This window comes from Equus quagga, chromosome 3 (assembly GCF_021613505.1).
Source record: "Equus quagga isolate Etosha38 chromosome 3, UCLA_HA_Equagga_1.0, whole genome shotgun sequence".
Taxonomy (NCBI): Eukaryota; Metazoa; Chordata; class Mammalia; order Perissodactyla; family Equidae; genus Equus; species Equus quagga.
Genome location: NC_060269.1, coordinates 38,820,592 through 38,837,918, shown reverse-complemented (window position 1 = coordinate 38,837,918; position 17,327 = coordinate 38,820,592). Strand labels below are relative to the sequence as shown.

Genomic DNA, 17,327 nt, shown 5'->3' with positions numbered 1-17,327 from the left:
ACAGTTACACAAAGGGATACAGAGGGTGCTGCGGGAACAGGGCAAGGGAAAAGGAGAGGCAACAACAGACTTGTAGATAATCCTTCCAAGACTTCAATGGCACAATCTATTTACTTTCAAATTTCATTTCGAACTTAAAAATTAAAAAAAATATATAGACATCAAGAGCTAATTAAAAATAAAATGCCCATCCACTATTTTAGCCTTTTATTGATCCTGACCACAAAAAAGGTAATTGTAAAACATTATATTTATTCCTAACACATTAAGTATTAACCCAGTATTTTTAATTTATCGTCTCTCAAGAGTCTCCTTAAAAGAAATTAATCACCATATAAAACCATTGAGGATAACAACAGACATGTGAAAAGCAATCCACTTCCCTGACAGCAGAATAGCAGGGTAGTTGTCGAGACCACGGATTTTAGTATTAGATCAACGTGGTTCTGAACAAGACTCTGCCATTTACAGGCACTTATTAAAGTCCTCTAAGGTTCAGTTTCCTCAGTAAGTTATTGCAAGAATCAAAGAAAATAATGCACATAAAGAGATAAGCATCATGGTTTACACACAGCAATGTTTCCAACGGAGGGAAGAAAGATGACATGCACAGTGAGGGAAGGTCTGTCTTCAACTTTAAACAGTTAATGGTACCCGGTTAATTTTAGCAAAAACAAAACGATTTTTAGCAGATGGCTTTAGTCTGAAGCTAGCAGCAAAACAGCTGGTGGGGACCATTTGACACAACTTGCCAAAATAAAAAACTTCATAAATTTTGGATATGGGATAAATAACTTTCTATCTGTGGCTACGTACCTAAAGATTGCTTATTTCAACTTGCATTTCTTGATTCATGTATGAGCTGTTTTCTACAATTTTGCCAATATATAACGGGTGGCAAGGGTGTAATCATCAATATTTGGTTAAAAAAAAAAAAAAAAAGAAGTGATAGGGTCATACAGAGTCCCCAGTCATCCACTAGCACTAAACTGTTGCCGAGAGTACTCTCATTCTCCTTCTTTTCTTGGGAAAGCACATCCTGAGATAAGAGGCAGCGGAACCAGCAAGCTCTTCCTATCGACTACAACAAAAGTTCCCAAAGTGGTACATCTTCCTAAAAGAGTCATTACTCTTCCCAAAGTCTGATGCTAACATACTTTGACAATCATACTAATTAGAGAAAGCTTTTTGTCAATTGTGGTCCTTAGCCAGATGGTTAATAGAGTATGCTTTTATCTTCAACAAAAAGAGGACTTTTTTCTTTTTAATTATGTTGGCAGATGTAATTATAGAAAACTGGGTCTAAATGAGATTATGGGATCTATCCTGAGGGGCAACTTAACACAACGAAGCTCTGTGTTCCATTCTAGCAAATAAGATCAGCTGGAGATGTTTTTCCTCCAATTTTAATGAACTGTACAGTGTTTTAAAACATGTTTTTATAAAGCAACAATCTCAGTGAAATCTGCTTATAACATAATAAACGGAAATCTAAACATTAAAAACAGCTCCATTCTAGGTCTAATATACCTAAATTTTTAAGTATGAAATATTATAAACATATAAAACAGAATAGAATACCATCCCCAAGACTGAACAGATTTTAATGTTTCGCCATAATTTCTTCAGAGCACTATTTTTTGAAAAAATAAAGCATTACAAATAGAGCTAAACCCTACTCCACTCCCATCACCAACTCTTCTCCTTCCTTCATTTCAAGTGTAACTACAGTCTTAAACTTACTACATATTATTCCTGTGTTTGTTTTTGTACTTTTACTGTACACATATGTATCCAAACAACAGCTAACACTAAGATTTTGTGCCTTAAAACTTTATGTAAATACTAATATACTACATGTATATATGTTTTTATTGGTATTCACACATGCAGATATAGTTACAAAATGTGATTTATGCATTTTGAATGCTGAGTAGTATTCCACTGATAGAGAATAAACCAGTTTATCTTTCCCTTAGTATATTTCTATTTCTCTCTTCCTCAAATCACTGTTCCATTGAATATCTTTGTGCCTGTATCCCTGTCAACATGTGCCAGATTTCCCTAGGGCAGATACCTAGAAGTGAAGATCCAGGATCGGATGATATGCAAATATTCAATTTTATTAAATATTGCCATAATACTTTACTGAGTTATTATACCAATTTATATTCTCAAGAGTTCCTGTTTTTCCAAACACTTGCTAACACTTGGCATTATCAGATGTCTAATGGTTAGCCACTCTGATGAGCATTATCTGGTGTCTCATTGTGGGTTCGATTTGCATTTCCCTGATGCTAGGGAAGATGAGCATATTTTCATATGTTTAGTGACTTTGGGTGTGATCTAGGAATTGTCTGTTCATAATCTCTGCCCATTTTTCTAATACATTTTTTCATTGTTTTCTTATTCATTTGTAGCATTACAAATATTTTTGGGTACCAATTATCTGTATTTATGTGTGTTGCAAATAATTTCTCCCAATCTGTGTTTTTGTTCTTAATTCTGGTCTTTTCTTTATGGTTGGGGCTTTATAGGAAGTCTTGATATTTTATTACTTATGTACAAGGTAGTGTTTAAGCACATGGGACCTTGAGTCAGACTGCCCAGGATCAAATTCTGACTCTCTCTCTTACCAGCCATGTGGCCTTGTATAAATTTACTTAATGTCATTGTGCCTCAATTTCTTCATCTATAAAAAGAGAATAACACCAGTATCTACAGTTGTGAGGATTAAATAAATTAACACACGTAAAGCACTAAGAACAGTGTCTGGCATATAGTGAGCTCGCTACAAATATATTATTGTTACCATTATTCATAATTATCTCAGCTATTCCTGGCCTTTTACACACTTTTATATGACTGTTAGCATCAATTTGTCACGTCCCACGAAAGGCCCTACTGGGATTTTGATTTAAGTCACATTAACACCTCACAAATTACACCTTACAATTACAAAGGGGGAATTTTACCTTTGCAACAGAGAGATCTAGTGGTCACCACCTTAACCAAACAAGTGATCAAGCGCAGCATCACCAGCAGTGGGACAACCTAACACACGCCTCTTGATGTAACGCAACAGGAAGTGTACAACACCACCTGTAAGGTATTCTTGCCAAATTTATTTAACCTGAATTTAATCATGCACTTATACATAACTTCCAATTTGAAGGAAATACAAGGGATGGGGACAAGTCAAACTAGACAAGAAACAAACCCAGAATGTGGCGTGTTCTACAAGACAATGGTTGATCTCTTAAAAAGTCAGTGTCACAGGGAAAGAGTGGCAGGCTCTGTACAGATTAATAGGGACTAAAGAGACACGACAATCAGAAATGTACCTTGTATTGGACTCTAGTTTGGAAAAAAAAATCTAGAAAAGTCATTTGGGGCATAATTGGGGACCCAGATATTAGATCATAATATAGAATAACTGAATAATTTTCTTAGGTATAATAATGGTATTGTGGTTATGTAGGAGAGTGTCCTTACTTTGGAGATACTAAAGTATCTGATGTCTGTAACTTAATTTCAAATGTCTATAACTTAATCTCAAATGGTACAGCAAAAAACAAGCATAGATGACAAATAACACCAAAGTATGGTAAAATATTAACAGTTTCGAATTTAAGTGGTGTGTATATGGTGTTCATTTCAGTATTCTTCCAAGTTTTCTGTATTTTTATAATAAAAAGTTGTAAAACATAAATTACATTAACTTTATAGATTGATTTGCAGGAAAGTGTCATCTATATAATATCTACAAAGTATAGAACTTCCCATTTATTTAGATCTTCTTTTATGCCCTTCAATAAAGTTTTATAATTTTCTCTGTAAAGGCTTTCATGTATTTGTTAGATTTATTCAAGACACTTTAGGATTCTTTTGCTTTTTATAAATGATATCTTTTTTAAATTGCCTTTTGCATACTGATATGGTGAACCACATCTGAATATTCTGATGATTTGTTTCAATATTTGCATTTCTTCTTTAACAGCAGAGCTACCCAAAACAATTCAAATAAGCCCAAACTCAAACCTTTGTAGAGCTCCCTCACTATGCTATTTATTTTTTAATAAGCTTCTACCTCCATAACATTGCACATATCCAGCTCCTTTTCATTCTCATTCCTACCACTCTTGTTTCTAGACTCTAATGTGTCTCCCTACTTCCTCAGCATCTCCCAAACTCATCCACCTTACAGAGTCACATTAAACTCCTAAAAGAATTCTGATTATGCTGTGTTCCTGCTCAAATTTCTTTAAGAGCTCTCCAAACTGGATACAGCAATTGTGGAAGGCAGAATAATGTATGTGTGTGTGTGTGTGTGTGTGTGTGTGCGCATGTGTGTCCCTTCCACCAAAGCTGTCTACATCCTAATCCCTAAACCAGTGAATATATTAGGTTACACGGCAAAAGGGAATTAAGGTTGTTAATCAGCTGATCTTTAAATAGGAAGATTATCCCGGATGATTCAGGTAATCCCAATGTAATCACAAGCGTCTTTAAAAGTGGAAGAGGCAGAAAGAAGAGGACAGTCAGAGGAAGGCCTGACTACAGAAGAATGGTCAGGGACATGCAATACTGCTGTTTGTGAAAACGGAGGAAAGGGGCCATGAGCCAAGGAATGTGGGTGGCCTCTAGAAGCTGGAAAAGGCAAGAAAACAGACTCACCATGAGAGCCTCAGAAAGGGGCACTGCCCTGTCTTGAATAAATTCAAAACACCTTGATTTTAGCTCAGTGAGACCTGCTGGACTTCTAACCTACAGTAAGATATTACTACTGTAAGATAATAAATTTGTGTTGTTTAAAGCCATTAGTTTTCGGTAATTTGTTACAGCAGAAACAGAAAACTAATAAAGCAATATATTCCAAAGATGCTTAGATTCAGCATAAGAAGTCCCATTTTTGCTTAAGATATATTCTTTAAAAAGAGTTGTTAAGGAACTGCACTATCGAAGGAGATAAGGAAGGGAGATTTAACGTCAGCACAAATGAATGGAATTTCACTTCCCATTTGACTATCGAATCTTTGTCCAATCTCTTATTCCATTGGTCAGAACCAGAAAAGAAGAGACACATGGCACTCTGAGTTTCTTAATTGAAATTTTATTTTTTTTAATTTTCACTCATTTGTTTGCCCTGAAATAAATATTCATCAGACACTAAGTGACCCTGGTTTATTAGTAAAAATAGGAATTTAGTAGTATAAAGAAGATTACTGCTTTTGAACCTTTAACAAAGTAAAATACAGTATATTACTCACCAGGGTTGCTATTAGCATTTGGGGCAGGTCAATTCTTTACTGTGCAAGACCATTCCACAAACTACTGGACATTAAGCATCCCTAGCCCCTGTACACTGAAGGCCAGCTGATCCCTGGCCACCCCATGTCCCTGTGACAACCAAACACATTCCACATACATTTCTAAATGCCCTTGCCCCTGGTCAAGAACTACCCATATAGTGTTCATTAACAATGAAGCTAATCTACTTATGGCAACTTGCTTGGCCTATTCCAATAAAACTCACTAAAGGTCTTACACACTATTCCAGCAGAATCAGGCATATATAGTTTATAAAGAAATATAACGAGGTGATTGGTAAAAACAACAATGGAAAAAAATCGGAAATTTTCAGTGAGTTGGGAAAATAAAAATTTTTTAGCTGTTGCTCAACATATCTGACAAACCAGAAGAAGACATAAATCTGTCATCTAAACCCCCCTTCCAAAGACAACACTAACACCAAAAAATAATCAGAGCCCTAAGGCATCTGAAGAGTCCCAGACAGCTCCCGTTATTTTCTGGAACTGTGATTGGGCCAGGCCACTCCAACACATGCAAAGGACCTTACACTTCATTTCTCACCATACTAATGATTAAGAAACTACACAGTGTAGAGTATTTCTTGCTACCTCAAACTGTAAATATGTATTTTTAAAATAAATTCAGTGCTTTGTATCTACAATTAGGATCATTATCTTGCTGAGAAACAAATTAACTTATGAAATCAGTTGTGAGGCATCTCGCCACATGCCATGAATCATTGGTGCAAAAACAACCTGAAAAGGTAAGAATATAGAAAGAGCAGGTTTTACCAATGGTGCAGGGTATGCTCTTATAAAAAACTAAAATAGTTCCTAACCCAACAGAAATGAACCAAGAAATCGTAACACATATAGTTTCCCCTGTTGGCTTATTTTGAGAGGACACTGCTCAGCCAAATAGCATCTCAACTTAGATTCCTCTGCTCCCTCCAAAAGATTTCCTCTAAACATCTTGCCATAGAAGATGCCAAGTACAACTTGCTGAAAAGAAAGGAATAAAAAAGGATTTATCATTAGCACAGGAGAGGAAAGAGAAGTGGGTGGAAAACATGTCAACGAGAGGAACTTACTGGACAAAAGTAGGTGTTCTCCACGATGTGATGGGCCACCATGCTGTTCTCAGCAGAGAGAGACATGATGAAAAGTAAAGCATCCCGGGCCTGCTGACCTACGGCCCCCTCTCGGTGAATGAAGGGAATTAGAAGGGAGAAGATGAGGAAGTTGGCAGCACCTTGGTCCTCACTGGTGTGGAAGAAGAGTTCCAGAATGGATGGATCTTTGGCAAGGATGGAACAGAGCTGATTGAGCAGGACAACCAGCTTCCCCTCCACAGCGGGGGTAGCTGTTCCAGAACAAGAGCTAAGCAACATCATCAGGGGCTTCAGAATGGGCTTGTGGTGTAGCAGAGGCTGGTGAGACTGGGTGACCAACATCTCATACATCTTTAGCTGCTCAATTTTAGTCTCATCAGTAAATTCCCGCCTCAAGCTCCAAAGGAAGAGTTTCTCCATGATGTTCTCAGAGACCACAAATTCCAGAATTGGCCCCATTGCAGCATCCTTGGCTTGTTCTTCAATCAACAAGAAGAGCATGTGTTCTACATAATTCTGCACAGCACTGGCTTCATCTGGAGGGATGGATCCATATTTCGCCTGGGTGTTCTTCAAGGGGTCATGCTTCTCTAAGATTTTCACAACCTGTAATCAAATCAAACGTTTGTCATCCCCACCTGATGTTTAGCATAAATACAAAAACACACCACCACTGATCATACCAAATTTTCATGGAAAATTCGGAAGCCATGGCCCACAACAAAATAAATGTGAGCATTGTGTTTGTCTCTCTCTCATGTGAATAAATTGAAGGGGTTAAACTAGAAAGAAGATGTTTGAAGATGTTCATTTATAATAGTTATAAATTTTGACAAGCTAAATGTCAAAGAAAGTAGTATGGTTATATAAGGTTAAGCTACAAGCATTCCTGGGCCTGTTATTATGAAGACTATTCAGCAAAATGAAAAATTGTATAAGTGACACATTAGATGAAAAAATAAATTACATGTATATAGTTAGATTCATAATTATCAACTACGTCAAAAACATGGATGTGAGGGGGCGGGCCCCGTGGCCAAGCAGTTAAGTTCAGACGCTCTGCTTCTAACCAGTCTGGAACCTGGGTACGGATCTGCACACAGCTCACCTAAGCCATGCTGTGGAGGCATCCCACATAGAGGAACTAGAATGACCTACAACTAGGATATACAACTATGTACTGCGGCTTTGGAGAGGAAAAACAAAGAGAGAGGAAGACTGGCAACTGACTTTAGCTCAGGGCCAATCTTCCTCAAAACAAAAGAAAAAACATGTATGTGAAAAAAGCCTGAAAAGAAATATGGAAAAACAGTAATTGTTTTTGTGTTCAAAGTGATGACAAGTTCTTAAGTTTTTTCCAAACTGTCAAGAATATAATATTGCTTTTTAATTTTAAAATACATTAAATTAGTAAGACTACCCATGTTTTCCTACAAATAGAGTTGATTTGGAGATTTCAGCAGGGGAACAGAGTTCCCTGTATACCCTTGACAGAACAATACCCCTCCCTCCTCTACTTGGATGGGCATGCAACATTAGGAAGGATGAAAGGAAATTGATGAACAAGAGACACATACCTAGCAGAATCAACCCTAATATATGGCCTATGTTGAAACTTAAAAAACCAAGGTTTAGAACTCTGCATTTCTTTAAACCAGAAAAAGTTCTGAGACAACCAATTACAAAATAAGTCCCTAAAGTACAGAGTTTCTGTTTGGGGTGGTGAAAAAGTTTTGGAAATAGTGGTAATGGTTTCACAACACTGTGAATGTAGTTAATGCTATTGAATTATACACTTAAAAATGGTTAAGATGGAAAACTAACAGACTTTACCACCACACAAAAAGAAACCAACTGACAGTAAGAAAGAAATAAACCCCAATTAGGTCATGTGACAGTCCTGGTGTTTCTCTCCCTTACCACTGCTGGTCTGTGAATGCTTCCTTCCTCTATCTGCTCATCAATACTTACTTCTACTTTGCGATGTGACAATTAATCATATATCTCAACTTCCATGTAACTTTATGATTTGAAATTTCTATGATAATATCCATTCAATTTACTTCCCTTAAAATGTACACAACATGAAAATTTTTAAACAATCAAACATCTTATCGATGACTTTATCTTTGTTCCTTCTTGCCTTTCTGAACTGCATGTTACATGGAATATGTTTGCCTTTTGCAGCATCTTCCTGGCCCAGTTCTCTGACATGCTGTTACATGTTCTATATTTAGGTTATAGAATTTTTGCAAGTCACTGGGGAAGCTGGCAAAGGTACAATGCTTATGTCAGCACACATGAGCAATGAGGGAAATTTATTTCTCAGGGAAAGGCTTAGTTTTTCTCCTGTCAGAAACAAGGCAAAGGCACCTTTATGGACCAAACAAGTATATCCTTATAAAATGAATAGATTTCCACAGAATCTGTAATTTCTATTGACTTCCATTATAAAATTAATAATGCTATCACCCAGGAAAAAATCACCCCGACACCCTTGACATTTTCAACCAGGAAGGGCTTCAGTTAGGAAGTACATGGCTCAATGCCTGGTGGCCCCAGTGTGTGCATTGGACATCCCCTCTCCTTTGCTGCATGCTGGACTCCAGCGTGCCCCCACCCTTCCCTACCCTCCAAGAAGCCATCCAGAACTCCTCGATGGCCTGACGACCTCACTGGCAGAAACACTGGGACTTCTGGCTGTCCTCCTTTCTCTTTGCTCTGGCCTCAACATCTCACAGCGCAGGAACACAGTACCACACTTGTCCAAAAGGGGCCTCCACATCAACACGGCATGTTCTCCAGGCCCAAAGCCCTAACTTCAAGGCTCTACATTCTGAAGAACAAATCAGCTTCATGTTTCATCAGTTCTATAATTTCAAAGTCCACATATCAAGTTTATGTATGAGAGCTATCTACACAGGTAAGCCTCGGGGTAGAAATGTAATTATACTCTCATGTGTGCCCAGACTGTCTAAACTGCCTAAAATTGGGACTGTGCATTATACATTCACAGTGGCACGGCAAATTAGCCCAATCTTTCTGGAAAACAATCTGGCAATATGTAACAGAAGCTATAAAACTGTTCCTGCCCTTTGGCTTGTTAATCTTACTTTGGGGAAAATGCCGCAAGGAAACAACCCAAAAATAATTTGTTAAAAAATGTCCACACCGGGCCACACCGGGGCTGGCCCCGTGGCCGAGTGGTTAAGTTCACGCGCTCCGCTGCAGGCGGCCCAGTGTTTCGTTGGTTTGAATCCTGGGCGCAGACATGGCACTGCTCATCAAGCCATGCTGAGGCGGCATCCCACATGCCACAACTAGAAGGACCCACAACGAAGAATATACAACTATGTACTGGGGGGCTTTGGGGAGAAAAAGGAAAAAAAAAATAAAATCTAAAAAAAAAAAAAATGTCCACACCAATGATAATTTCAATAATGAAAAATAAAAATATTATTGACTCAGTTAAGAATAAGATAATTATAATCAAAATGTTATATCATCATATAATAAAGCTATTAAAAATAAACAAGTCAATTAATACCATTACATGCAAATGTATACATGAAATAATTTAAGTTAAAAACTAAATATACTGGGCCGGCTCGGTAGCACAGTGGTTAAGTGTGCACATTCCACTTCGGCGGCCAGGGATTCGCCGGTTCAGATCCCAGGTGTGGACATGGCACCGCTTGGCAAGCCATGCTGTGGTAGGCGTCCCACATATAAAGTAGAGGAAGATGGGCATGGATGTTAGCTCAGGGCCAGTCTTCCTCAGCAAAAAGAGGAGGATTAGCAGCAGATGTTAGCTCAGGGCTAATCTTCCTCTGTCTATTCAGAAGCATAGGTATCTGTATCCTTACTCTTGAAATTTGCTCTGCTGAATGCTGTGTTTTATAATGATGTTTTCCTTATAATTTCTCAGCTCTTAACTACTCTTCATCCTGTATTATTACTAATATTTGACAGTTGTTTGAATAAAAGAAACTTTATAATAAAACAAACAAAAATAATAATAAAATAATAAATAAAAATAAATAATTTAAAAAACCTAAATATACTGACAAATAGATGCATGATTAGAAGTGTCTGAAAAGATATAAACGAGATTTTAAGGTTAATTAATTCTTTCCTGTAAATTGATCTAATTTCATAATATAAAGATAAAAGTAGACAAAGTAATTTTGTACTAATGTCTAAAAAAAGGACCAAAACATTGAGTTAGAAATAATAATTGGAAATCTCCTTATTCTCAGAAATTCCTAAGCAATATAAATTTATACATATGAATATTATTTATACTATACGCATGCATGCAAATATTTATTACATATCCAAATGTATATATGTAATATATAGCAAAACTCTTTATATGATCACAAGCTACCTTTTTCTCATATATTAATCTTTATCTTATTTTTCCAATGCATTCCTTCGCAAACAGACCTACTTTTTTTTGCTATGAAAAACCTAAAAAAGAGAACTGAGATTTCTACACAGAATACAAACTATTTAGCAGCTTTTAAATTGAAGCATCTTTTACCCTCTTTATAGTAGCTCCCCTATATTGCCTTGTGGGTTAACGGACAGAGAAATGTGAGAAAAGAGCTATAATAACCCACGGAGATATAAGGTTTGTTGATCATCTGGAATGGAGCAGACACATTAAGAGCCCTTTACTCATTCCCAGCGCTGGCCTGGTGGTTTTACTGCCTGTAGGGTGGGTGTGTTAAAACCAAGGCTTATGAGTCATGGAATACACAATGTTCAGCAAAGTGCTGATTATGCCTGTGTTGCCACATGTCTTTAACTTCTCTTCTTGAGCGTCAGGACCCTCCCAGACCACCTCTCTTTCCCTTCCAGGGAGACACACCCACGACCTGCTTTTACAACTGGACTCCAGGGCCCCACACCCTGGGACTGGTTCCTATTCTGACAGGGAATGACTAAGAAGCTTCTTGGCTAGAGCACAACTGGCACTGAAATGCCATGGAACTTCTGTTCTCATGTCCCAAGTTGGCTGCCCCGTGCTATCATAGTTCTTTCAGTTTCTGTAGACTGATTCCTGATGCGAGTTGGACTTTTCCTTGTTTTTTCCTTTTGTGCCCTCTTCTCACATCACTCCCACCTAACTCGGATATTCCTGTGTCCCTGATTTCTGCTCGCTGCCTGGTTTCACCTATTTATCAACTGTGACCTTTCCGTCCCACGGATCCATGATCCCACAGTGGTTTCCCCAGGCGTGGCCCATTCTTCTGATTACCTCTCTCCCATACTTTTAACCTTGCCTCAGAATTACCAGCCCTGGCTTCTTCTCAGTCTCAGGGATTCAGTTCAGGAGAAAAAATGCAAAGGGCCTGGAGGGATCCCAGTAGGGAAGAGAACGAAAGCAAGCAAAATACGCTTTGCAAATATTTCCTTTACTAAACAGTTCACTTTGTTAGGCTGAAAATAAAATTTAATAAACTAATCAACCCCTCTTAAAGCCTAAGCTCATTAAGCAAACCAGCTGAGATGAGAAACAGCACTGTAAACATTTTGCTGATCATAGCTAGGCATTTGTTGATCCACAAACTTTAACAAGTCCAAGCTGGTGTGTGTGTGTGTGAATCATGAGCCTATATCACATACAGAGCCACGTGTAAATTATCACAATTCTCAAACGAAACAAATACACAAAAAAATCAGTAGTATGAACAATGGTATACAAATTATCATCTGACCAACACAGCTAAATTTTAACCTAACTTCAAAGTCATTTGACCTATAAATATGATTCTTGAGGCTAAATAAGATGAACAAATAGCATCTTTCTTTCATCCAGGAATATCAGTTACTCCCATCTTTAGCTCTAATGATGGCCCCCATTAGTCAGTGATAATGGGCCTGAATTTCAAATATCCACAAATTCCAAATAAGAAGCTCAAATACTTTCAGAATAAAAGACCTACAAAAATCACACAATCACACCTTAAGCTAACAAATGATTCTTCTTCATGGTAAACACAAGTGTTTCTCTGTCGGGAGACTACCTTTGACTCCATCTTAATATTGTTCTACGTCTTATATATGTGCATGTATCAATAGATGATTATTTATGCTACTTTGGTTAGAGCCTAGTTATTTCAAGAAAATCACATGAGTACAACTCATACTTCCAAATCCTTTGGAACGTTAATTTAAAGTGGCATTGTGGAAAAAAAAAGAAGTTGCTAAGTAACATTTTCCATCACACAGAAAAAGGGCAGGATTTAGCAATCTTAAGCCAAATTCCACTTAAAGCACCAAATAACTACAACAAAAGTAAGTTTCCATCCAGTCTTTGTTCACTGCTTAACAGGTGTATTTGGGTTATTCCTTGTATACCTATCCCCATGAGAGACCTTTACTTAGTCATTTCTTTTTATATTAAGATACTAGCCTAACAATATATGTGTACTTGCACAGGTTGGTTAATGTCAGCTCCAGTCTTGAACTCCAGAGACTTGTCTACATCTGGGATAAAACAGGATAAAGCAGGAGCTATACTGACATTCCATACCTCCCTGGGACCAAAGATAGTCTAGTAATTACTGCAATAGAGATACATGGTAGGAGCATCTGTCAATAAGATAACATAATAAACTAACCCTGAAGTTAGGTATATTTTTTTTAATTTAGTTATATATGGAAAGGACCTGAGAGCAATGATCTATGTCATAATATTCCAGAGAACACTGTCATTTCAACCATAGCAAAAACAGACTTATCACTAACCATACAGTGGGAGAGTCGCTGATATTTCAACACGTTCCACCACTTTAGAGTGTAACAGAAGCACAAGCTAAAACGCCTTGGCCCTCTAAAGACGCATGGCTTTTGTTCTGCTTTACTTTCTACTGTCAAGTTTAGAGCTACTTGAGAAGCTGAGAAGAGAGAGAGAAATTTTTTAAATGTTAACAAACATCACTTTACCAAGACATTAAGAAGATGAATCTTAACTTCTCTCTGTCATTTAGTCTAGAACAAGGCACAAACCAAAAGAGTGAAGATGAAAAGAAGAAGACAACGAGTTTCACGGGGAACAGACTGAAACACACATCTCAAATCCACATGTAAGTAAGAGCTCCATACTTCTTTCATAGAGTCGGGCAACTTGGAGTTCTGTATAAGATACTGTACTTAAAACACATTATCTATTTTTCATCACTGTGGGAAGACATCTGATTTAATTAACTAACCTAGATGATTCAGCTGTTTCCCATCCTCATCCCATCCAAGAAGAAAAAGGTTACTAAACCCACTAGCTTTGTTCATCCATCGCCATTACTTTGTTTGAGCTCTGAAATGTTCTTAGCTTTAAAAATTGTATAACAGCTTATTTTTGGAGCCTGAGGATGGTGAGAAGTTTTGGGCAATTAACTAACTAGAAGCATACAGAAATGTGCTTTTCCAATTGATTTTTTTTTTAACCCATCACTTTTGTTCTCCCGGCTCTAAAAGCAGATACCATTTAGTTTATAACAATATTGATTCAAAGCTTGAAAGGAGAGGATAAAGAATGAATAGAGCAAGGTCTGTGGAGCTTCACAAAGTACCACTGTGCCATTAAGAAGGACTAGTTAACTCACATGGCAACATAGTTGAATAGTTTATCATTTGGTGGACTAACGCTTCTTACTTCTTACTCTCTCTTCCATTCAGAAGAAGCAAAGAAGCAAAGGCAAGAGAGAAAAACAACAGTCTACTAGACTATAAACTGTTCTTATAGACAACTACAAAAATTAAACACACACACACACACACACACTTCTCTAGATCGCTGATCATTAAATATAAATCCAGAGACCTTTCTGGTAGCAAATTATAAAAGGTTTTAAAATTAGTGTATGTTGAAGGCTGTTTTCCAGCTTGCCTAGCTCTTCTAAAGTTATGGTTCATATCTCCTGTCTTTCAGTTCAACATTTTATTGAACATCTACAATACGCCACACTCTGTTCTTGGCATTGGAGATGTAGGTAAATTACAAATGATCTCTGATCACAAGGAGCTTTATGAGGTTGGGAAGAAGGTATTGTACACATAATTTTAATAAAAGGTGGTTTGAATGACAGTGAAAGAACATTCAGGGTGCAACTGGAGCACAGAACGGGACCATGAAAGAGGGCAGAGAATGTTTCCTGGAGAAAATGACGCCCCAAATGAGTCCTATAAAAGAAGAGGCATTTAACTAGAGGGTGGGATATTCCAGGCAGAAAGAAGAGCAAGTACCCAAGGCAGAGAGGCATGAAATAGCATGATGGGCACTGCCCAGGGCTGGGAGTGTCTAGGAACTCCAAGTAATTTTGCATTTCTGGAGACTAAATGAGTGAAAGAGGCCAGGACATAAAGAACCCTATGTGTCATCCTAGCCTGTAGGTGGCCAGATACCACTGAAATGTTCAACTAGAGAAACAACCCAGACAGATCTGAATTTTAGATTCATTGCTCTGACCACTTACGATGCAAAATGGCATCTCAGAAGGTGAGAGGAAGTACAGGCCAGAGGCTACTTCTTCCAGCTTGGATTCTCCAGTGTCATTATTAGGAATGTATCTATTCCCGAATGTCCACTATAAAACTATTCTGGGAACGCCATGAGATCACTAGACCCAGGGAACAGTTTGGAAACTCAAGTGCACCACTGGGCCACTCAAGGTCTCCCCCCGGCCACCTGCTTGGATCACAGACTGCCTTGAATGATGGCTGGTTGTATAACTAGCTGTCCCTGACAGACTGCAAGGTGTAGGTGGGCAAGCAGATATCTTCCTCTGTCAAAGTTTGCTTTTAACTCAAGGTCTGGAATAGAAACTACTAGTAAACAGTAGAACAGAACCTGTCAAACATGTAATTATACTGAATTTGTACTAAAGTACCCTAACAAACAGAAAAACTTGACACCACAGGCTTTTGTTGCCTTCATTCTTCCTAATTTAACATTTAAAAAAGCATTGTACTTGCCAGCTAATGGGACACTTCAGTAAATAAAATGCTGTCGTACGGTTCTGTCTATGCCACATTTCTCACCGCCCCTACAGGTTTTCTTGAGCTGCCTTTGGGGAACCCAGGGGCTACAGCCACACTAGTCGTAGGAGTTCATGTCAGATTTTAGCTCATTTCCCAATCCTCTGCAACTGCTCTTCATCCACACCCTGCTTGAAAACCTGACAGCAAAGTGCTAATGTATAAAACTCCAAAAGAATGAATCAGTGGCATTTATTCCTATCAACTGAAGGTCTCCATTCTTATCTCACACTTAGCCCCACATCTCTGCCTTGCCCAGGCTTCCTTGCCCTTTTTTAACATCCAAAAAAGCTAAGCTGAGCATTTGTTCCCAATACCCCTTTTCTAAAACGTTCTTTTCCTTTCTGTCATCAAAACCTCCTTTGCCCACAGTCAAGCTAACATTCTCCATTTCCCAGGCCATTTCCATCCATAAAAGACCCTTCCCTTGACTTAATTCCTGTAATCGTTATTATTCATTTTGTAATACTGCATCTCACATTGTCATCCAAATTAGATTATACATTCTTTAAAAGCCCACACCAAGGTTTATACATTCCTGCGTCCCACCTGTGATGCCTACAGTGATGTACCTGAAGTTTGGACTCAGTAAATCTCCATTCAACAGTAACCACATTGACATCCACATGAATTTCTTCAATCAGTATTTTTATTCATAAAGGTAATAGAAAGGCCCTCAAGAGCCTTTGGAAGTAGACAGAGACTGAGGGTATTTTCCAGATTTACTTAAAAGGAAAAATCAAGCCTAAAGATTACAGTAAGAAACTTTCCCAAAGTTAAAGAAATGGCTGAAACAACAGTAAGACCAAGAGTGCCCCCGCTTTACAAAAAGAAGTGTTTAATCACTAAACACCATTTCCTGTGATAAATTTATCCTTACCCTCAACTCAGTATTTTCCTTCACTAAACAGAGGGTGTTATGCATCAGCACTAAAGGGGGGCGCTATGCTTCAGATAACCCAACACGTCTGATAATGCGGAAATCATTCACATTGGATATGGAAATGAATAATATGATTCTGGGACCACTACTTACTCCTTCACCAATGTAAAAGAGCATTCACATATTGCTGAATTAAGACGCTATAACAGCATTCTAACAGGAAAAAGCTTACCCAGGATAGAATTTGACAGGGCAAATGATCCACCTACATAAAATCAAGAGGCTGATGATACACTGTGTCTTTGAAAAGTGGTACGGAATACTAAATGGATTACATCACAGAGACCCCAGCAGGAATGATTACAATCAAAGGTGTTACACACAAACAAATAAAACAGGGCCCAGAGCAAAGAATAATATTAGAATGATAGACTCCTTCAGCCAAATGAAATGACTGAGGCTGAAAATGTTCTCATATAAAACATCTGACGATGAGCTCCTACCAGTTTAAAAATTGAGCTCAGATAATGAAATAAATTAAAATACATACACATACTAATATATTATGTACATTATAAACACAAAATAGAAATTTTTAAAAGATAAAGATAGAAATAGAGCTTCTAAAATATTCTTCCCATACCCAATGGACTATGGGGCGATAATATCCCGTGGGGTTCACCGCCCCACTCTGGAGCCAGTGCTTTAAAATGCTTATAAAAGTGCAAAGCCAAAGATAATTACTCTAATTATCTGGAAAACTCCTGAATTACTTTCTTCCCTTTGCTAAAGCACATGTGTTCTTAATATCCAGAGCAAACCCATTAAGATTCTAACAGTAAAAATCAGAGAATGGAAAATGCATAAAAAATCTCGGAAGCTTTACACTGGATAGGGACAAGAAGTTACAAAGCGTAAATGGCCCAGAAGCAGAACTGGTTTTGGTTTTGATCTAAATTGTATTCCCTGGAATTG

The 17,327-nt window shown here is 37.8% G+C and overlaps 1 protein-coding gene across 9 annotated transcripts in view; it reads right to left on the bottom strand.

Annotated features, from left to right (window-relative positions):
* Positions 1-17,327, bottom strand: part of FHIP1A (FHF complex subunit HOOK interacting protein 1A) — a 220,458-nt gene that overhangs the window by 72,597 nt on the left and 130,534 nt on the right. For all 9 annotated transcript variants that reach the window (XR_006887927.1, XM_046656304.1, XM_046656303.1 and 6 more), the window contains one exon: positions 6,404-7,030. Coding sequence is in view for 8 of the 9 variants with exons in the window: in XM_046656304.1 (XP_046512260.1) it covers positions 6,404-7,030 (627 nt within the window). In the remaining variant the exon portion in view is untranslated. The remainder of the gene's footprint in view (positions 1-6,403; positions 7,031-17,327) is intronic.